We start from the raw sequence: 21,072 nt of genomic DNA, 5'->3' as shown, positions 1-21,072 counted from the left end.
CTTTGCAGTCAGCTTTTCTCAGTTTTTAAAAAGCACATCATACGCCACTTACCCGAATAAAGGTTCCTCGTGCAGCACTTACTGGAACAGAAATCGTATCGTATTTGTTACTTTTTCTCACCTGAGAGCTACTTGTAAAAGCAAAACCCTCCTGCGTGTCCTCAGTATCTTAGCACGTAGCTGCCCCTCCCAAAGGCACACGACGGAGGTGGTCAGCCACACAAGATGGTGGCAGGTGGCGAGCGTCAGAATGGCCACTTTGGGATGCACATGTTCCTGTGAGCACTGCTCAGCGTCAGAGCCATGTGCTGTCGCACAAGCGACGTGTCCCCATGTGCTGAGCCGGGATGGGGGCAGGGGTGGCCAGGGCTCATGGCGAATGATGTCCACGTACGAAGCCGATGGCACGTGCCAGGAGTGGAGAGGTCTGGTCTCTCGGGAGAACGTGGGAACAGCATCTGGGGACACCGGAGAGTTAACAGACGCCCACGGTGGTCACTGTGGAGGTGTGCAGGTGGCCGCTGTGACAGGATTTCTGAAATAGCTGTGCTCCTGGCTGGGGAGGACCCTGTGCCTATGTCGTCCTCTGTCCGAGCCCCTGTGCCGGCCGTCTGTGGGGCTGTGTGCTCAGAGGCCGGCGCGGCATTTCCACTGCTGGCCGAGCATATTTCCAGCACCAGCATGTCTTACGTTCGTTGTTTAATTTACGTCAGTTCAGATATCCTTCTGTTGATGTATTTTTTTGCATACGCCTTAAAAGTAGGCTAAGAAGAGATCCGAAAACATTGTTCCTTCATTATTTGAAATGTAGAATCTCCTGGTTGAGGATGATGAAGATTTCAGTACCGTCAGAGATGACCTGGGAAAAAGAGACACAGAAGCAGCTCGCTCTGGGAAAACAGAAAAGGTACGGCCAGTTTCTCTCACGCGGGCAGCGTCCCCTCGAAGGCCCTGATGGCAGCTCTTCCCACCTGTGCTCTTGATCGAGGCTCGGACAGAGATCCTTCTCCGCTGTCCATGCTTGCACATGCTCCTTTGGTCACCTCCTGACAGGCTTTCCGGGAACAGGGACACAGCCCGGGCGACAAGTCACTAGGAGGAAACCCTCCCCCCGCACCCTGGTCTGGTCTCCCGCCTCCTCTCTGCCACTTGCTGGGCCTTTTCCTCCAGACGCCGGCACCCTTGGGTCTCCTGGACAGATGAGCACCGCCGTCACAGAGTGGCTCCAGCCTCTGCCTGCCCGCTCACTGCCCTTCATCCAGCACCTCCCTGTTCACGCCAACCCCGCGCCCTCCCCGCTCTCTCCCCACTCTGCCAATATGGACTCTCTCCTTCCTCTTCGTGGAGCTCACCTCTCCCCCCGGTCCCCTTCCCCCCACCCATAAACCAGGTACACTTACCAGAATCTGCTGGAATGTTCCATCAGTATTGATACTTGAGACTCCATGTGCCTGAACAGGGCTCTCACCCCTGTATCTGTGTCACCCCCATGCAGGCCCGATCAGGGGCCGATCTGCTCCCTGCTTCCAGGCTCCTGAAGTCTGAGTCCTCAGCTGGCTTTTCCCTGTTCTGATCGCTTCTTACCCGAGTTACTGCTGCAGCCTTCGACGTAACCCACCTGCCCGAGCCCCTGCTCACCTCCTACTCTTCACCTCCTCCTACCCGTCCCCGCCTTGGGTACCGATGTGTCAGGCATGCTGCCAGGGGCACCCGGCAGGGCTGGAACAAACCACAAGGAAGAGAGGGCCAAGCGGGAGGCAGTGTCACTCTGGCACCACACCCACAGCAGTCCACGGGGCTGGACGTTTCAGATCCTTGCGTCTGTCGAGCTTAACACGTTGATTCAAAAGGTAAAGGTCACTCTGCCATGAGACGTTTTCATCTGGCAGATTGGAAAAGGCCCCAAGTCTGACCCGCTGTGTGGACAACGTGCAAAAGCCCATTGTCCTGACACAGCGTTGGGGAGGCGGGGGCAGGGGAGGCGTAAATTGAGGTCCTCCGACTGAACAGTTTGTAAATACCTGTCAAAATTGCAAACACGCGTCCCTGTGGCCCGTCGTAACTTAACCCTAAGAAGTTGGAACGGGGGTGCCTGGGTGGCTCGGTTGGTTAAGCTTCGGCTCAGGTCATGATCTCACGATTCGTGGGTTCAAGCCCTGCATCAGGCTCTTTGCTGACAGCTCCGGGCCGGGAGCCTGCTTTGGATTCTGTGTCTTCCTTTCTCTCCGCCCCTCCCCCGCTTGCACTCTGTCTCTCTTTCTCTCTCTCAAAAATAAACATCTAAAAAAGTTTTTTTTTTTTTTTTTTTTTTAAAAAGCTGGAATGAATTTCAGAGTCATTCCAAATCCCCCAACCTGGTGAGGCCTGTGTTGTCCACGACCATGAGTCTATGACAGCCTCTCCTGTCTCCCGCAGCCAAGAAACCCTCCGTGTGCAGAGCAGTGACGTCTTCTCTGGTGTCAAGACGCCTGCCCGGCCCCGTGCACCAGAAGCGTCTCTTTCCATCCACGTCGGGAGTTTCAGATAGTGCGGGCAGCCAGCGACGTCCCCGTGGCCTCCGCACCCCAGCGGTGCCGGTACCGGCGGGTGGTGGGCATGGGCGCGCTGCTCCCCCCCCACAGCTCACCGGGTGCTGCCATGCGCGCACGCGTGTGGTTTTCCGCCTCCTGCGGATGGGATTCCAGACCCTCCGTTTATTACGGGCAGAGGGACGTTCCATCCCCGGCCAGACAAGCACGCTTTATCACGTGGCCGAGCTGCACCCCCACCTGGGGGGCTTGCACAGACCTGGCGGTGTTCCACAGCGGCTGGTCACACGCTGCCCTTGCACCACACCTGACCCCGGCTGCCATCTGTATGAGAAAGTTCACCCGTTCCCCGTTAACTGCAGGCACGGATAAAGCGGCACGTCGCTACCCTCCGACGGGTCCGCTGTCTGAAGCACTCACGTTCTTCTGTCTTCACGGTTCAGACGAGGCCGCCCCCGCGTCCACAAGGATTCTGATAGCTCAGCTCACGCCGACGGGCCGGGCAGGCTCACGCTGGGACACAAAGGGTGTTTCTGGCCCTCACGCGGCACGTGATCCCCCCTTTGACCGGAGTTAAAACTGATTGTAAAGCGTTAGCTCTCTTTCCAGAATGAGGAGACAGGGTGGCCTCTCGGGCTCGGTGGACGCTGCTGAAGAGAAGGAAGCCTCGGGTGTGGCCACACCAGTGGCAGCTCGGCAGCCCTGAGGTGCCCTCCGCCCCGTGTCATCTGTGATCAGAGCCTTCTCGCTGCTGCTGCTGCGAACGCCGGAGCCTCTGTGTGTCCGGAAGCCCGGCCGCGGCAGACGGGCCTGGCGTAGGCTGATGGTCCCGAGTTTCCTCAAAACAGAAAACCTAAACCAGGATTCTGTTCCTCCTAATTAAGCTTGGCTAATAAAGACCTCAGCGGTATTTGTGACAGACCTACACCTGTCCCCGAGCCCGTTGGCCAGGACACTGGGATGGTGCACGCAGATTCCAGCTGGGCCGGAGCAGGGTTCCCGAGAAGGTAACGTGCTCTCTCACCTCAGATGAGGCTTTGCGGCAGCTCTCGTCGCGAGGCCATCGCCTCCCCTCCCCGCCGCTGCCGACACCGCACTCGGTGGCGGGAGGACAGGTGCAGGCCGGCGTCCCAGCCGCGGCATGAGCCGTGTGTCCACAGAGCTGGCTGCTTCCGAGCGGCCTGGCCCCGCCCCGCTCCTAGCACGGTCCCAGCCGCCGTGGGAGACCTGGGCCTCCGTGCACGTGTCTGGCGTCGGGCCCCGGGTCGCGTCCCCGTTTGGACTAAAGCGGTGGCGCCGTGAGAAGCCAGACCTGGACCGCAGGCCGCTCTCAGGCCCCAGGGGCTGGATCTGCCCGAGGGTGTCGACGGGCTCCACGGATGCACCTTGCACGGCCACCAACGCTAGACGCGAGGGGGGCCGTGGCTGGAAGCCCACCCCTCGGCGTAGAAGCTGTTCCGTTCACACGAGCTCCGTGGTCGGTCCCTTCGTGGTAAGGTCATAAAATGGTGACGTAATAACTAAAGAACTTGGCTGTGGAGAAGCCCGAGCCCTCGCCAGACGGTGCCTTCGTGGGCCCGCGGTGAGCCTGCCTGCCTTCTGTCCATCCTTCTGTCCGTCCTTCCACATGGGGGTGGAGTGGGGCCCCGGGGCGGCTGTGAGACCTTGTTCAATAAACCACTCTTCACTGTCATCTCCACATCTGATGTGCACCTGTTGTTTCCTGCTCCAGCCGCTTTTGTTCCCAAACCCACTTCAGAGGCTAAATAAACATTTATATTTAGAAATGCTGTCTCAGTCCTGCCTCAGAAATTTAAATTCTGGGGACTCCTGAGGAAGACTACCAGAAGAAACTGCAAGTTTCTGGAGAAGGGGCAGTGGTGGTTGCATTACAGAGAACATTTATTCCACTAGGACATTTTTCTGGCAAAAGGGGAGGGGAGTGGGGCACCAGAATTTCTCGATCAAAAATCATGCCTCCGAAGATGGCAGTTTCTCTCTGGAACAGACTTCATCGCGAAGGACCACAGAGGCCACCGACAGCCCTTCACATTCTGTGCTCTGTGACATGCCCATCCGGGGCACGGGTCAGCAAAATAAATTCACCACGGGTGTGTTTACATCCTGGAAATTCTCTCACCTCCCAAGGCAAAGTGTACCCGAAAGGAAGAGCTATTTCTGACTCCATTTCCTCCTGTGCCCCCCACTCACCATGGCGAGAGCAGCCACTCACCACGGCGGCCCGTGTCACTGGCTGCGCGGTGTAGTGGCTGGGACCCTTCACTTCCGGGTGACTGAACCCAGGCCAGGCTGTTCGGGCAATGCCAGGAGCCCTCAAACGGAGCCGAGATCAGGCCCACAGAGGGGAACCGCTGGATGGTTCGGGGCTGACGGCGTCCCACCTAATACCCGTGATTCCTCCACCTACGCCCAAACCACACTCGCGTCCCCCGACCCCATCCCGAAGGGAGGCGGCTCGGTTACACGCGGTCCCTGCTCCCGTCCCACGTCCGAGGCCTCCAGACTTCTCACGGTTCGGCAGCTGGTGCCTAAAAGAGCCCTGGAAATCGGGGCGGAAAGTAGTCTACACGGGGGGGTGAGGAGGACCACAACTGAGGCTCTCTTCGGAGGCCACGAATGCATCGGGCAGGACCCGCGCAGCTGGACAGCGACCCGTGAGCTCCCCGTCCTGCCGAGGAGGCAAAGCCTCGCTCGCCCGGCCGCGCTCCAACCTCGGGGTCAGCTGTCCCCATGGGCACACCTGACCTGGACGTTGGAAGGGCTCTCCTTTGGGGTGACGCCACTTGGGCACTCCTTCCTGAGTGTGCACGTCCTGGAGGCCTGGCACTGATGACCTTGCGGCCGAGCGACCGCAGGCTTTTGCCGGCCAGCGAGGGACTTGGCGACACGATTTCTGAGAGTGCTCGGAAGGCTCGTGGTCGATCCGCTTCCATCAACAACGTGAGCGACAGAGCCTCTGACTCCCAGCCAGCTGCTTTTCCTCTACGAGTTTTGCAAACCTGGTTCGCTTTTGGGATGAAAACCGTGAATGGGCTGTGCCTCAGTTCCTGCCTGATACGGACACACCGTCTGACACCGCGGCCCGGGCTGGTGGGGGTCAGAGCGGCCTCCCCTGGCGTGAGCAGGCCCCCGTCCAGGCCACGCTCTCGGACCCCGGCTGCAGAGAGGCCTCCACGCCCCACAAACACCCGCCCTGCGTGCGCACCAGTCTGCCCCAAAGCTTTCTTCGTACCACTTCACCCATCCCCGGGGGTCCCCCTTCTCTGGCCTCACACCTGTATAATAGGTGTAACTCGTGTCTATATGCTTTCACTTTGGCCTTCCAAATGCAAAATCTTTATGGGAGGAACGCTACAGGGATTAGGTTCAACATAGAGACAAGACACATGCAGTTCTCACTCACATACAAGACGTGTGGCAGGTACAGGGAGGGGGTTGTCCAGGAGCTTCGTGGAGACCACGGAGATGCGAGGACTGGGCTTCCAACCTCGTGGCCCAGGCTGGCTGCTAGAGCTCCACCCATCAGGTCCACCCTCCAGACCAGCAGCAGGAGGAAAAAGACAGGCATCCATGTTTTAAAGGAAACTTTCTGGAAACTTCAGTTAGTATTTGTATGTCTTTCGCCCAAGCTTGGTCACATCACTAAGGTCAACTGCAGAGGAGGCTGGAGAATGTGGTCACACTTGCAGGGGCGCATTTGGGCACAACGCGTCACCCAGATGGCGCGGGGATTCTGTTAGTAGGGCAGGAGACAGGAAACTGATGTTTATAAGCATCAAGCAGTGGCTTCTACAAATGCCAAGAGAGTCTGAGGTCTAACGTTCAAGATTAGATGACACGACAGAAGGGTTGGGACTTGGGCAAGTGGAAGCCTCGGGCACAAAACTTGAAGCTGCCCAAAAAACTCAGTAATCAAGACAGAGCGGTACTTAACATTTTTAGAAATCAAAATTAATGCAGAAAAATCCATAATGAACAAAGTATTAAAATTTTAAACCAGGATCAATACAAGTTAAAAGTCCTGCCAGCCTAGGTATTATCTTTAGAACAAACTCCGAGTCCTGCAAGCACATGCCCAACCCGCCGTGCCGGCTGCGTCCCCAGCGCCTCCCCTTAGCGGGGAGGACGAACTCAGTCGGGGTCAGAAGAAACCACGAGAATCCAAGTTCTCCATTCCATAAAGGATTGTCGGACACAGAAGGGGGGGTGGGACACAGAGGGGGGGTGCAAGGTGCTTAGATGTGCCTCAATTTCCTCTCTAGCCCCCCTGCCCAAAGCTTAATTTCCCCCACGCCACCCTCCGCTATCACGGGGCGTAGACGTGGAGCTGGGAGCCAGCAGCGGGGCCCCGGTGCCTGTGCCAGAGGCCGGAGTTCAGGGGATCGAGGCCACCCGCCAACACAGAGCCACGGGAAACCAACCACCAGAAACAGTGCCTGGGGCCAAGGACAGCCCCTGGGTCACAGATGTCAACCTCCGGTACAAGGTCAGCATCCCGGGCAGCGGGTAAAGGCCACACCGGCCGACGGAACGGAACGCTGCCGACCGGGTGTTGCCAAGGGTCAGTTTGCGGCTGGAGGGCGCCCTTCCTCTCCCCTCAGGGACACGGGCCTCCCTCCTTCCGAACACCCGGAAACCACCTGAGGGAGGAAAGCAGGGCAAGGTACGTGCGTTAACGGAGGGGCCTTCAAGCAGAGCGGACCCAGAGCGGAGTCGGCTGGTGACGGCGGCCCGCGGCCCCTCCCCCTGCACACCTGGCATGGCTGGGCCCCCAGCTGGGCTCCCGCTTCCAGGTGGGCTCAGGAAACCTCACGCGCACTCGTCCGCGCTCCCCCCACCCTGGCAGGAAGGTGACCGGAGCCACCGTGGCCACGTGGGCCAGACCCCCAAGTGACACGTGGAGGGGGCCGCGGCCGGGGTACCCGAGTGCCTGAAGCACAACCCCCCGTGACTGTTCTGGGAACCAGAAATACACTTGGTTTGAGCCACTGCACTCCAAGGCTTACTTGTTTAGGCAGTTCGCCGGCTCACCAGGAGAGATGGCATCAGCCAGACCGCGGAGAGCACGGGGGTCTTGGCGACGAATTCCGAGCCGGGAGCCGCTCCGGTTTAGAACGACTGCTCCGCCCTCTGCACACACCGCGTTGTCGGCAAGTCTTGCTCGGATTATACTCGAGCCCTCCCCCTCGTCGCCCTCCCGGGAACCGGGAGAGGACAGAGTGACCTTGACCTTGGAGAGGCCACTCCCTTGGCATAAAGGTGCTGGGAGTAAACAGAAGAGCTTGTGGTCTAGTTTTAGGAGGATGAAAGATTTAGGAGGATGAGACTACTTGCTTCAATGACCCTCCCTCAGTAGGCTGGGCCACGCTGCCTGTGATGAAGTCTGAACCTCTGCCCTACCCGCGCCCCGCCTCCTGGCTGGGTCCTTCATTCCACAGATCCCAGCGGCCACACCCTAAGAGACACAGTGGCTTTCCATTTTGCTTTTCAGCCACGCCAACTTACTTCCAGAGTAGCTAAGATACAAAATCCTGAATCCGGTTTGGAAAGATCTGGGCGACGAGGAATGACGACAAGAAATCTGACAATGGCAGGTTTTATTTATACACAGAACAACCTATTTACAACCCCGATTGGGTCTGTACACAGCAATACAGGAGGCATTTGCTTCCACGGCGGGCACCGTATAAATTAAGATCATAAATATGAGGGGTAAGCCCCGCCCGAGGGCACAAAACCTTTTGTCCAAGACTCCCCAGGACCCTTCCTCCCTCCCTCCACGCTGACGGGACCGGGGTCCCCGCGGGACGGCGCCCAGCCTCGGCAGGGACGTCGGGGGGCAGGCAGAGGAGCGGCCTCCCGGGAACCAACACGGCCACCGCAGCAGATGCGGCACCGGCCGGACGCCAACACGCTTCCATGCAACACTCACGTTTACTCCGTTCGCCTCTAACTTACTAGAATCAGAAAAACGGTTTTTACGTAAACAGTGTTGTTTTAGTCACTGACGACATACTAATTCTAAACACCATGCTTCACCCAGCCCTCGGGCTTTCCCAAGGGAGGGCGCGGAGGGTTCGGGACGGCCCCACAGCGTCAGCACCGGCCGCCGCTCCCCTCCTCACCGAGCACGTGCCTGTCCCCGGCTCGCCCCGAGGACCTCAGAGCCCAGGGCCCGGCCAGAGGTGACAGAGCAGACGCCGTTCTGGTACCGCGGGCTCAGGACCCCACGGTCTCCTTTGTCAGCCTGTTCTACCTTGAAAGCCGGTGACTTCCAGTGGCCAGATGATCCCTCTCTGCCTTCCCGGGTCCAAAGCAGCCGTCTGATGGCACAGGGGGCGTCGGGTGGGGAAGGCCACGCGCAACAGCTGAGCACGCGCCCTGTCGCCGCCACCACACCCTCAGGGACAGGAGCAGGCCAGGTGCCCGCCAGGGCCCCAGCAGGAGTGCCCCCAAACCGGCAGCAGAGGCCCGGCCGGGCTCACGGGGGGCGGGGGTGGAGGGGCCGCCGTGCACCCCAGTGAGGGGGAGGGGCTTGCAGAGGGAGCAGCAGGCAGATGCCGTCCAGCGCCCCGAAGGTTCCCCCGCTTTGAGGTTCCCCCAAGGGTGACCGGATGACACCTGCAGCCCCCCCCCCCCGTCCCCTCACGAGGATGAGGGGTGAAGCGAGCTACAGGGTAGGGGCGCGGGGCCCCGGCTCGCAGCTGGGCCGGGTTACAGAGCCCTGCAGGGTGGGCTGTGGCGGCGACGGGGGAGACGGGGAGGGCCGGGGACGTGGGCGAGAGCGGCCCGAGGCAGACGGCCGCCCACAGGGCCAGAGACGGTCGGTGGGGACGGTCCCCCAGGACGGGGCGAGGCATCGCCCCAGCGCCCGGGACGCGCTCGCGCTCGCCAACACCGAGCTCACGCAAACACACCCTCTGTCTGAGGGGAGACGGGAGGCTACGGCATCTCGGGGACAGAGGGACCACGTGCCCACGCCAGCACCTCAAGAGGAGGGCGCCACGCGGACGAGGCCAAAGGCAACCGGAGAGGGGATCTGTCAGCCCGAGATCGTCACCGTCCGTCCGCTCGGCTCGAGGAGGGCGAGCGCGCTTCGTCCTTCGTCTCCGCGCACCGCGAACACGGGCGGGACGGCAGCGCGTCCAGGCCGCTTTCAAAGCAGGAGAGGCGGCGTCTCGGCCAAAGACTCCGCAATACCCGGGGGACATCAGGCGGGGGCCTTGCAAGGCTGCCGCGGAACACCAGGGTGGCCCGCGGACATGGAACTTGCCGGTGCGGGAGGCTGCCGGCCAGGCCGGGGTCCGCACGCCCGGGGGAGGCCACGCGGCGCGCGGTCACGGGGCTCGCGGCGGGGACCCGCGGGACGAGCTCGCGTGGCCCAGGCGGGCCGCCTCCACGGGACAACCCGGCGCCCGGAGGCCGGGCCCGGCCCGGGTCCCGGGTCGGCAGGAGCAGAGAGGTGGTGGCGGTCCGCCCCACGCGGTGTCGGGGCCGGACGAGGTGTCGTTTCGAAGGTAGCTGTGTTGGTGTGCGCGAGACCCCGGGACGGTCACGGAACGGGCGTCCGCGAGGCTTCCCGTCCGGAGCAGGGGGAGTAGCACCATGAGAAGGGGCAGCGGGTCCCCGGCCTCAGTCGCGGGGCGAGCGGGGGACGCAGGCCGACAGGGCCACGGCTAGGCCTCGGTGGCAGGAGCGCTCCGGCTCAGCTCCTTGATGCCACACAGGATCCGCTTCACGTGGCCCACCTTGGTCACGCCGAGGTCCTGCAACGAGAGGACAGCACCCTGACGCCGGGCAGGGAGCCGGACCCCCGCGGGCCTTCCCGCCCGACCTTCCGAACACAAACGCGGTGAGGACGAAGACGGTGACGCGAGGTGAAAACGACACACACACAGCCGTGCAGACGCCCGCCACACCCCTCCCGCGAGCCACAGAGTCGCCGGCGCCTTCGTGCCAGACAGACACAGACCCCGCCCGGCAGCAGGTGGAGGCAGGTGACTCGAGAGCGCGGCCGTGAGGACGTCCTGGGGGGCCTTTTGCCCTCTCAGGGCGCAGCCCTGGCACCCCCCCCCCCCCCCCCCCCCCCCCCCGCTCAGGCAGGCCCCAGGGGACTCCGCCCGCAGTCCTGGCGCCTGGTCCCCCCGGGGCTCAGCGGCCACAGGCGTGCCTCGTCTCACTGCCCCCGCCGCGCCGTGCCCCGCACCTCAGGGTTCCTGGTGGCCTGCGTCCAGCAGGTCCCCCCGGGGCCATTTTCCCTACGGCACGAGTCTCTGTGTCACGTGTTGGTAATTCTCCCAATACTTCAGACATTTTGGCCGTTAAATTTGTTACGGTCACCCGTGACCAGTGATGATGGCTCACCGAAAGCTCAGATGACAGCATTTTGCAGCGAGCAAGTATTTTTAGGCTAACGTGTGCACGCTTTTCAGACCTAATGCCGCTGCACACGTAGGAGCCTACAGCGTGTTAGAAACCTGACCCTCACGCGCACCGGGAAACCAAGGAGTTCACGGGACTCGCTTCCTCGCAGTGCTCTGCGGCAGCTCGGAGGTGTGCCCGTGTGTGGGCTCCAAAGGGAGAGGGACCCACGCACTGGGGGCCGTCATCACACACAGCCCTTTGCTGGCCAATTAGCACAGGGCTGTGTCCCACAACAGGCTGTTTTTTTTTACTTTTAAGTAGCCCCGCCCCCGATGTGGGGCTCGAACCCACGACTTGGATCAAGAGTCACATGCTCCACCTACTGAGCCAGCCAGCACCGAACCGCCCCCCCCCCCCCCCCCGGCAACAGGGTTTTTAATGTTAAAATAGTTCATTGGTCCAAGCAGGTAAAGAAAAGCAAGGTCCCCTCCGTTACTTCTGCTCTGGCTTTGTTTGGCTGTGGCGGGTTGGAGACATCACTGCTGGGGGGCAGAGGTGGCCTCTCGGCCACTTCCACGTGTCACCCCGAGCCATGCATGAGGAGAGTCCGACGACACCGGAGCACGGCCAGGTCAGAGGGAGGGACAGAGAAGGGAGTGCAGGGAAGCCCGGGACGGGTTCCCAGGAGCCGCTGTGGAAGTACCTTGAGGTCCCTCCGCTCCAGGTGCAGGAGCTCGGAGCCCCGGATGTCGTGCCGCGTGAAGATGTCCTTATACTCACAGAGACTGAGGTGCTCCAGCCAGGCAGCAACCTCCTCTGTCCCCCAGAGGTGAACTGTCGGAGATGGAAAAGCACGAATGCAGTGAGTGCCCAGAGCCCAGTGCGAGGCAGGTGGCAGCCGGCACCCGAGCCACCCCAGTAGCAGGCACCCAGATGCCCCGGCAGCCAGCGCCCAAAATGCCAGCAGCCGGCTCCCCGGATGCCCCAAGAGCCGACTCCCCAGACGCCCAGCACCCGGCACCCCAGACACCCCGGCAGCAGGCACCCACACGCCCCCAAAGCCGGCACCCAAGATGCGCAGCAGCCGGCTCCCCAGACGCCCCGGCACCCGGCTCCCCAGATGCCCTGGCACCTGGCTCCTGAGACGTCCCAGCACCCAGCACGTGAGACGCCCCAGCAGCCGGCTCCCAAGATGCCCCAGCACCTGGCTCCCCAGACGCCCCAGCAGCCGGCACCTGCCACTCAGCCACACGCACCACCCAGAGCTCTGCAGGAAGAAGCGGGAAAGCCACCCGCATTCAGGGGACATGAGCCACAGCAGGAGCTGCTGTCTGTTCCTGCCGGGTTGGCCATCGGCCTTCTGGACATTTGCCGTGTGTCCCAGGAGAGACTGGATGCCACCAAATAAGAGGAAAACGCCAATCTGACTGTGCAGCTGCAGTCAGCTTGCCCTCCTTTCTAGAGGGTTCACTTCGCTTCTGGTCCACAGCAGGAAGGGAAACAGGCAGAGATTTCACGTGGTCAGAGCGACCACTGTTACAGAGCCACTATCGTTAAAAGAAACCCAACTGCTGGGCAAACATTCGAAGAAGAAAAATCAAAGGGAGTGACCACCACCTACAAATCCAAACCTGGGCTGCCGGGCACCAGAGGGCACTGAAAACAGCCATGCTCAGAGCCGACCTTCCAGACAGAGATTTTAAGGCCCAATCTACTGACTCTCCCTCAAAACTGTCCTCGAGTGCCACGTTCTACTGATTTGGCCAACCACAGTCGCTGCTGGCCTGGGCTCCAGCCCGGGGCCCGGATCAATGACTCGTTGGCCGGGGAACGGCAGCCCCTCCCAAGAGGCAGGCCCGGTGGGCCCAGCACAAGACCCGAGTGTGAGCTCTGTGTCTCCGGGTGTCCTGTCACCTCTGCTGCCCTCCTCCCACTCTGCAGCCCCGATCCAGGGCGGGCGGGCAGCGCGGTGCCAGCCGCCGGAGGAATCTGCACGGGGAGCGACTCCAGGCAGGAGCGACCGCCTGGCATGGGACTCAAGAAGGCGCAGTTCTCTAGCTACAGATGGGACGCCGCGGCGCAGGCGGGGACCCTGGGGAAGAGCCACAAGGCCACGGACAGAGCGGAGACCGGGAGGGCGCACACAGCAGGCGCACACGGCCAGAGGACAGCGGGAGGGCAGGTACCCGGGGCTCCCAGGCTACTGCGGGCTTCTCTGTTCTTGCTGTTTTTCTTAAACTTCGTCACCAGGCGGAATTTGCCACTGCGGCTGCGTTTGGAAAGCTCCAGCATCACATTCTGTGGGGAAAGCGGGAGACACGGAGAGTCAGACCCCGACCTAGTCAGGCCCACTTCTCAGACAGGCGGGGAGCTTGGCAAAGGGGCTGCGGTCCCTGCTTCATTTACTCGGTTTCCCTCAGTTTCTAGTCTTGGCATTTATTGATCTGTGACGCCTTTTAAAAGCGGTTGTGCAGTGACTGCACAGTGTCTATTTTCACATTCGGCTTTCATTTTATAACGTGTTTCTCATACGATTAAAAAGCTTCATAAATATCACCTAAATGTCAGCACGTTGTACAAAGATCATCCAGTAGGCTCCCAGCCGACCTAGTGCTACACTGGCAGGCGGGGACCATCGGTACTGGAGTATCTTTCTAAACAAAGCTTTTCCTGCCCTTGGCGCTCTTTCCTTGGGACCGACTCCCCGAAGCAGCGAGGAGGGAGGGGGCCAGAGGGACAGGGGCACTGGGTCCCCACTTGGCAGCCGCCTCCCCACAGAGCCGCCCAGGACACGGGTGGAGCTAACACTGCCCCTTCCCAGCTGGTCTGTGGACCTTCTCGGAGGATGTTCTCACGCCAGGTAGGAAGGGGGTCTCTGCAGTGAAGGATGTTTGCACACACAATGCACTTAACTGTATTTATAACCTGTGTACTCGTATCACCCCTGTATTCACAAATAAAGCATAATTTCCTTATTTTTCAGGTGTGCCTGTTTCTTCCTGCCCCAGAGCCCCGTCTGCCGACGTCCCCACGTCAACCCACACAGTCAGCCTTTCGGCTTTATGGCACTTCCAGATCTGAAAGGGATTTTCATTAGACTGACCAAACCTAGACGGGGTAATAATCCACAGCCTCACGTCTGGAAATGCGCTCTGTCGTACCTCCAATTTTCCTTCTGCCCCTGATGGCCCCTTCATGGATCTCTTAATCAGAAGCATTTCATGTTTCAGGTTCTTAACTAACAAAAGAAACCTCTTACAATTTTCTAACCAATGACTGCAGCACTCAGGAACCATTTTCACAAACATCTTACATTTGGCAAAACTCTCAACTGTCAATTCTAACAGCTCCATTAAAGACCTTCAGCTCCCACGTGACCAGGCTGTTCTGTCCTGAGACTGGCTGGCGCCCACCTCGCTCCCCAACACTTTCCGTGGGGCCCGGCGACCGCAGGGACAGGCAGCTGTCCCGCAGCACGGCCCAAACAAAATCCTACTCCTAACTTCAAAATTTCTTCTTTTTTTTAACGCATACAGGAGTATTACATTTACTTCTAACTTTTAGTAGGAATATTTTCATCCATGCATAAAATGGGGAGACCAGCAGAACAAGCCTCATTATCAACATGTGATCTTACTTCCGCTCCCTTTTAAGACCTCAATCTGCTCCCCTCACAAATACTTCAACATGCCACCCATACAGATGGGAATACTCTCTTCTTAAAGCCTCTAACCACGACACCATCGACACTCGTGACACCAGCAAGAATTCACTTATAGTTAATAACATCAACTCTCCCCGACCACTGCAAAGGTTTATCCTCATGGCTGGTTTGTCTGAATCAGGACCGTCATGAGAGCCACAAGTGACACTCAGCTGTTGTGGCCGTCCAAACCAGCTGTCTGTCCTGTAAGACAGCTCCTACTGTGACCTCTGACCACCTGCCGGCTCTGGGGAGCGGCCGCGCTGCCCCCTGTCCCTCCCGCCCACACATGGAGCTGCCGATTCCATCCGGCTTCCCACTCTCAGGCACGAGGAGGTCACCGGTGGTGTTGCCACTGCCCTCCTCCCCACAGGGGAGACATGCTGTCCTCTCTCGGCGGGGGGACACCACAGGTAGAGCTACCCACCGAGGATCCCCTGGAAATCAAGCACTTCCCACTGCAGGGGTGGGGGGGATGGCCTTTCAATCCCTGTGCACGTCCCAGCCGGAAAGCTTTTATAAAGAACTGCTTTCAATTATTTGACTTAGAGAAATTATTCTTACGAATCTCCTGATAATACTGAATTTTGAAATCAGATGTGCTAAGCTTTTAAAAAAATGAACTGTTTGAAAGTTTCAAAGATTTGCTTCACAACATTGTGAACATACTTAATGCTACTTAAACCATACACTTAAAAACAACAAATATGGAAAATCTTTTTTAATTTTTTTTAATGTTTATTTATTCTTGAGGGAGAGAGAGAGAGAGAGAGAGAGACAGAGTGTGAGTGGAGGAGGGGCTGAGATAGAGGGAGACACAGAATGCGAAGCAGGCTCCAGGCTCTGAGCTGTCAGCACAGAGCCCGATGTGGGGCTTGAACTCATGAGCCGTGAGATCATGACCTGAGCTGAAGTCAGACGCTTAACCAACTCAGCCACCCAGGCACCCCCAAATATGGTAAATCTTACGCGTTTAAGAATTTAAAAAAAGAACTGGAACAATGTCCATCGTTTCCTAGCTTTGACACTCTTCCTTATATATAGAAATCACACATTCCTTGACATTTTTCTTTTGCAGATGATACTTATTTCTTCAAGTTGTCCTGTGGCTATTCTTTTTAAAATGTCTTCAGATTTCAATCTGTATAGTTTAAATTTTTCCTGAAGACTCAACAGTTTCATCAAGATTTTTAAATTATCATTTCTTTGAAGATAGTATAACTTGATTTATTTTATCTATTCTTACATGACCTTTATCACTTCATTTTTTCAAACTTTCCTTGATTATATTTGCCACAGGCTAATTAATTTCTTGCACTTTACGGGGAACCTCTGAACAACGTAGAAGTTACGGGAGCCAACCCCCACCCACGAAACTGAAACTCCAGTGTAACTTCTGACTCCCCAAAGGGTCTGAATGATCTGATTAACACGTATTTTGCATGTATTATATACTGTTTTCTTACTAAAAAGCTACAGAAAAGAGAACGTTAGGAAAATCATAAGAGAAAATACATTTACAGTACTGCACTATGTAGTATGTATGTAAGTGGACCCACGCAGTTCAAACCGTATTATTCAGGGGTCAGTACTTTCAAAGAACTAGCTCACAGAGTTGTCAACTTTTTTTTGCTCTCAAATAAATAATTTTCCTATTTTTATGCCAGTAGAAATGTGGCACCGTGCCCTGCCCCTGCTTCTCTCTGCCCACTGAACGCCACCCCAGAGCCGGAGTCCCACAGGGCGGGAACGCGGAGCCAAACGGCAGCCGGCAAAGAAGGCCGGAGAAGGCAGGAGCCCTGGGAGGCCCAGAAGGCCCCAGGAGCAAGCGTGGTTTTCCTTTCTTTCCCAGGACACCTGGCTGCAGGTTCGGCCTTGGGCTCCACAAAATGAATGCCTGCAGGAACACTACCCCAGCCCTCCCTGCTCTGCCCTGGCCAGCTCCAGAGGGTTTCTGGTTTTGCAGCTAAACCTGCCCCTGGAGTCATCTATACAACTTCCCGCCTGTTACTCTGCACCGTCTCATGAGCTCACAACCAGGAACCCTAGAAACCAGGGCCCCTACAGACATGGCTTGAAGGATTCATTAGGTCAGACCTCTGCGGGGGGGGGGGGGCACTCACGCTGCTTTGTTTCTGCAGTGGCTGTACATTTGGTGATAATTTGTTTTGAAACATTTTTATGTTTGAAGCTTTGGAACCGCAGTTCGTGAAATAAGAGCTTTTAGTATCGAGACCCGAAAGTCCCCAAACAAACCAAGCTGACTGGTCACCCTGCAACCAGGCACTAGGCCACGAGCCTCCTGCTGCAGCAGCAACCGCAGTGCCCACGAACCAAGGAAAATCCTAGCCCTCTGCTGTCTTCAGAGGGAATCTGCACGGAGAGGGGGAGCTGCCCACCACGGGCAGGGCGTGGGAACACAGGGCCCACAGCTGACGGCTATGGTACCTGGGGTTTCCTGTGGCCCAGCACTGGGCTGCTGAAACCACTCTTGGAAAGGAACCAACTTTAACAATTTCCAGGCCACAGTGGACTGGTACTCCCATGAAATGCAATAAAATAAACTACTAAAAAAATGAAACCGAAAAAGGACATATAAAACATAAACCTCAATTTTTTATTATTTTCAACAGAAATATAATTCTGTTAGTTGCCTAAAAGTTTCTAAACGCTCCCTCTCAATTTCTAGAATAACAAAGAGATTCCTACTCTCAGTACTTTTTTTTTTTTTTTAATTTTTTTTTTTTCAACGTTTATTTATTTTTGGGACAGAGAGAGACAGAGCATGAACGGGGGAGGGGCAGAGAGAGAGGGAGACACAGAATCGGAAACAGGCTCCAGGCTCCGAGCCATCAGCCCAGGGCCTGACGCGGGGCTCGAACTCACGGACCGCGAGATCGTGACCTGGCTGAAGTCGGACGCTTAACCGACTGCGCCACCCAGGCGCCCCCTCTCAGTACTTTTTAATGTCCTATGGGCAACAAGAAAAAATATATGCCCTCTTTACAGAGTATAAAGTTCTCTCTCTGTAGACACATGATATATACATGTTCTATACATACATATTTTTCCAAGTTTTTTTTGTTGTTCATATGCTATAATTTATTTCATTAATCATGGACTGGTAGTGATGGTTCACACTACAGTTTGGTTTCTGTCCCTTTCTCTCATTTCAAGAATTTTTTGCTTTACAGATTTTATATAAATTAAAATTTGGAAGGTAGTCACTAAAAGAATAGACAGTATATATTTCCAAACTACTAGAGGGGACAAAGAGAGTTGTGTAGGAGGAAGGAGAGACTTCTCAATCAAAAAGGAGAAATTAAAAGAAACAAAAAAAGAATACAGAACACAAAATATGGCAAAACACACATATAAATACATTAATAATCACAATAAATATAAATAGACCAAACATTCCAGTTAAAACAGAAAATAACAGATTGGATAAAAATCCAACATTTGACAATACGCTAGTCATAAGAGAGACACTACAAATAAAGCTTGAAAGTAAAAGTATAAAGATGAAAATACCAAACAAGTAAACTTAAAAACAATCACTAAGGGTCTTTACATAATGATAAAATCTATATGCAGCCAATAATATAGCCTCAAAACACAGAAAGCAAAAATAAGACCACAAGGGTAAACTGAGCTATCTACATTCATGTCAGAGACTTTAGAAATAACTGATAGATCAAGAAGACAAAAATAAATTTTATTATTATAAAAATATATTTTGCCAATATAAAGTGATCGGTTTTTATCATTTATTGCAATTCTCTTTTTATATTAATATTGTAACTTCAGATTTTATGTGTTTTCTTGAAATTGTTTTGATCTTTTTGTGTCTAAGTTTTTGCTGGGGGTAGGGAGAGAAAATTAGGCTCTTGTGATTGGTATATGGTTAGATTTCCTTTTTAACACAACCTTATGATAATTTGCTTTTCAGAGGAGAAGCTACACCATTTTTTATCTTTTACACTGTTAGCTACATCTTTATAGGTCTCTTATTTTTTCACAATGTAGATTATATTTTGTTTTTGTTTTTAGAAAACTGATTTGGAAAAACATACACCTTTTCAATTCCGTTAGAAACTACCTTTAAGTTTTTAAAGATATTACTAACTCTGCATTTCCCTAATTATCAGAGTCAAGAACTTTTTTTTAAACCTTCCACCTTAAAGGAATTTAACGGCCTTCATTCCTCTGTCCCTGTCTTCTTCCCAGCCTCCCATCTCACTCTCCACTTCACCGGCTTTGGTAACTTAGTCTGGAACTACAGGCTATGTTATCATTACATCTATTATTTTATATATTATTATTTGAGGAATTTTCTTTTAAATGAAAATTTTGTATTTATAATTCACAATTTAACTAATTTTGATGAGCTTGGCCTATCCCTTTAAAACAAAATGTCCTCTGCATTTGTCAACAAATGCCTGCATGTTCAGAGCAGAGCAGGACAGACTGTTGGAACTTTCCTTTGTACCATCACCTAACTGCTGCCAACAGGTTCTAACAAACAAAACTGGAGATAGGAGTGCCAGACGTGTAACGTCTAACAGTTACTTCTCTGGCAAGACTGCAGAACCCTAGCCTAGGATGAACTTTTCTCCAGGCCCACCTCTGCTCTACCCCTGAGAAGAAAGGCAATCCACGGTTCGTCTTTATCAGGATGCTGCCCACAAAACTGACCCTCCAACAAGCACCTCTCCGGGGCTCTTCCTGCCTATCCTCCTGCTGCAGGAGGCAACGACATCCCAGGCTGCCATATGCCTGGGGTCCTGTCTGTCCTGGCTACAGGACCTATGACAAGCTGGAGTCTCTAAATACGTGCAAAACAAAAACGTGATTGTGAGCGAAACACACCGACTCCATCCCTGACGACGCCAAACTTAAGAAGCTGCCGTTTATCCAACCGACGTGTCTGCGCACCAGGGGCAAACAGCGGGGCCGGGCTCAGCCTTCTAGGGACTTCCTGGCCAGCCCTGCCATTCTGTTTCTGAGGATGGCGAGTGCCCCAGTCATCAAGGATTATGCTCAGTACTAACTCCCAACCTTCTCGCTGCCAGGCTTTTTCCACGCCTCCACGGCATTTTAATAGAGGAGTCTTGAGAAGCCTTATCAGGGGCTGCAAGATGGCCACCAACTTAATCTCAAGGCCGCACGGGTCACGGTGATTACAGGTACCGAAGGGAAAGCCACTGCATCCCGCGGTGCCCAAGCTGAAGCCCCAGGACCCCCTTACCTCCTCATCGCCGGGCTCCACGGGCTGGCACAGCCAGGGGGTGTCCGCCAGCTTCCTGAGCTGCTGGTCCGTCTCGGCAAGAGCGGCCCCGAGCCGCTCTTTCTGAGGGGGATCCAGCTGCTGCTCCGGGCAGAAAAGAAACACAGCTGGTCATCGGCGGTGAGGAGCTGGGGCCACAGCAAAGCCCCCGTGCAGGCGTGCAGGCTGCTCCAGCAGAAGCGGTCTGTTTGTCTCAGAGAGTCCTTACAAGAACTCCTACAGAAAGTCAGTCACACGGCACTGGCTAAGGGGCCAAGCTCAGGAGCTCTGCTTCTAAGTAGGCTGAGATGCAGGAACTAAAACTCTCCTCTCGTAAAGAGCGGAATGAACCAAGCTTGTCTGAAAACTGCAATGGCAGAGCTGACGTCTCGCCTACTGTGGTTGACCTGGGGACCCCTGTGTCAGAAAGAGGACAGGCCCAGCGGGCCCACGTCAGAGTGCAGGGAATGCTGGCAGGCGGCAAAGGGGCGGCTGTCACACCCAGAAAAGCAGAGTATTTGGGGATGAAGAGCAGAGGACGGGGTGGTTCTCCAGGTGTGGGATCTTCAGCAGGTCGCCCCACCTCCTTGGCCTCCACGTCCTCATCTTTGAAGCAAGAAGGCTGGCCAGACCTTCCCTCAGGCCCTCCCTATTCTGGCTTCTGCGATTCAGTGAGACCCGACCTGCCTGCTCGCCCAGGGCGGACTCCTCGCCAGGTCTGCAGGGCTGAACGAGGAAGGGTGACAGTGCCGCGTGTCTCAGAACAAGGCCCACGTGCCTGGTCGCAGGCAGATGGCTCCACACCTGCAGATTTCTTTTTTTTATTTATTTCTTTTTTTTTTTAATTTTTTTTTTTCAACGTTTATTTATTTTTGGGACAGAGAGAGACAGAGCATGAACGAGGGAGGGGCAGAGAGAGAGGGAGACACAAGAATCGGAAACAGGCTCCAGGCTCAGAGCCCGACGCGGGGCTCGAACTCACGGACTGCGAGATCGTGACCTGGCTGAAGTCGGACGCTTAACCGACTGCGCCACCCAGGCGCCCCACACCTGCAGATTTCTAAGGCAGAATTCTGAGCACAGCGACAAAGGTGGTCCTGTCCACAGAAGTCTAACACACCAGAGATGACGTGGTTGAGATGTGGCCAGAGAGTTTGTTTGAGAACCAACCATACGGCCAGATCGGA

The 21,072-nt window shown here is 55.8% G+C and overlaps 2 protein-coding genes and 1 long non-coding RNA gene across 10 annotated transcripts in view; 1 reads left to right on the top strand and 2 right to left on the bottom strand.

The window, feature by feature from the left end:
* USP40 (ubiquitin specific peptidase 40) overlaps window positions 1-4,315 on the top strand; it is an 89,362-nt gene extending 85,047 nt beyond the window's left edge. Inside the window, 3 exon segments of the mRNA XM_030323726.1 lie at window positions 812-865; window positions 867-907; window positions 2,416-4,315. Coding sequence (XP_030179586.1) covers window positions 812-865; window positions 867-907; window positions 2,416-2,527 — 207 coding nt within the window. The 3' untranslated portion in view covers window positions 2,528-4,315.
* On the bottom strand, window positions 104-1,285 carry LOC115519844. Its single transcript, XR_003970632.1, has 2 exons — window positions 972-1,285; window positions 104-859 (listed from the first exon to the last, which is right to left on the bottom strand). It is a non-coding gene; the product is annotated as an uncharacterized LOC115519844 (long non-coding RNA).
* Window positions 4,316-8,129: 3,814 nt separating the features above from the next.
* Window positions 8,130-21,072, bottom strand: part of DGKD (diacylglycerol kinase delta) — a 111,813-nt gene continuing 98,870 nt past the window's right edge. For 7 of the 8 annotated variants that reach the window (XM_030323715.1, XM_030323718.1, XM_030323719.2 and 4 more), the window contains 4 exons: window positions 19,868-19,987; window positions 13,100-13,211; window positions 11,617-11,747; window positions 8,130-10,315 (listed from right to left, as the gene is read on the bottom strand). In XM_030323715.1, the coding sequence (XP_030179575.1) occupies window positions 10,226-10,315; window positions 11,617-11,747; window positions 13,100-13,211; window positions 19,868-19,987 (453 nt within the window). In that variant the 3' untranslated portion in view covers window positions 8,130-10,225. Of the gene's footprint in view, window positions 10,316-11,616; window positions 11,748-13,099; window positions 13,212-19,867; window positions 19,988-20,040; window positions 20,690-20,935; window positions 21,040-21,072 lie in introns of those variants that run through there. The other variant, XM_032594541.1, reaches the window with a different exon arrangement.

The sequence above is a fragment of the Lynx canadensis genome, chromosome C1, assembly GCF_007474595.2.
Source record: "Lynx canadensis isolate LIC74 chromosome C1, mLynCan4.pri.v2, whole genome shotgun sequence".
Lineage (NCBI taxonomy): Eukaryota > Metazoa > Chordata > Mammalia > Carnivora > Felidae > Lynx > Lynx canadensis.
Note: the sequence above shows the minus strand (reverse complement) of the source record. Positions and strands in the feature narration are given on the sequence as shown.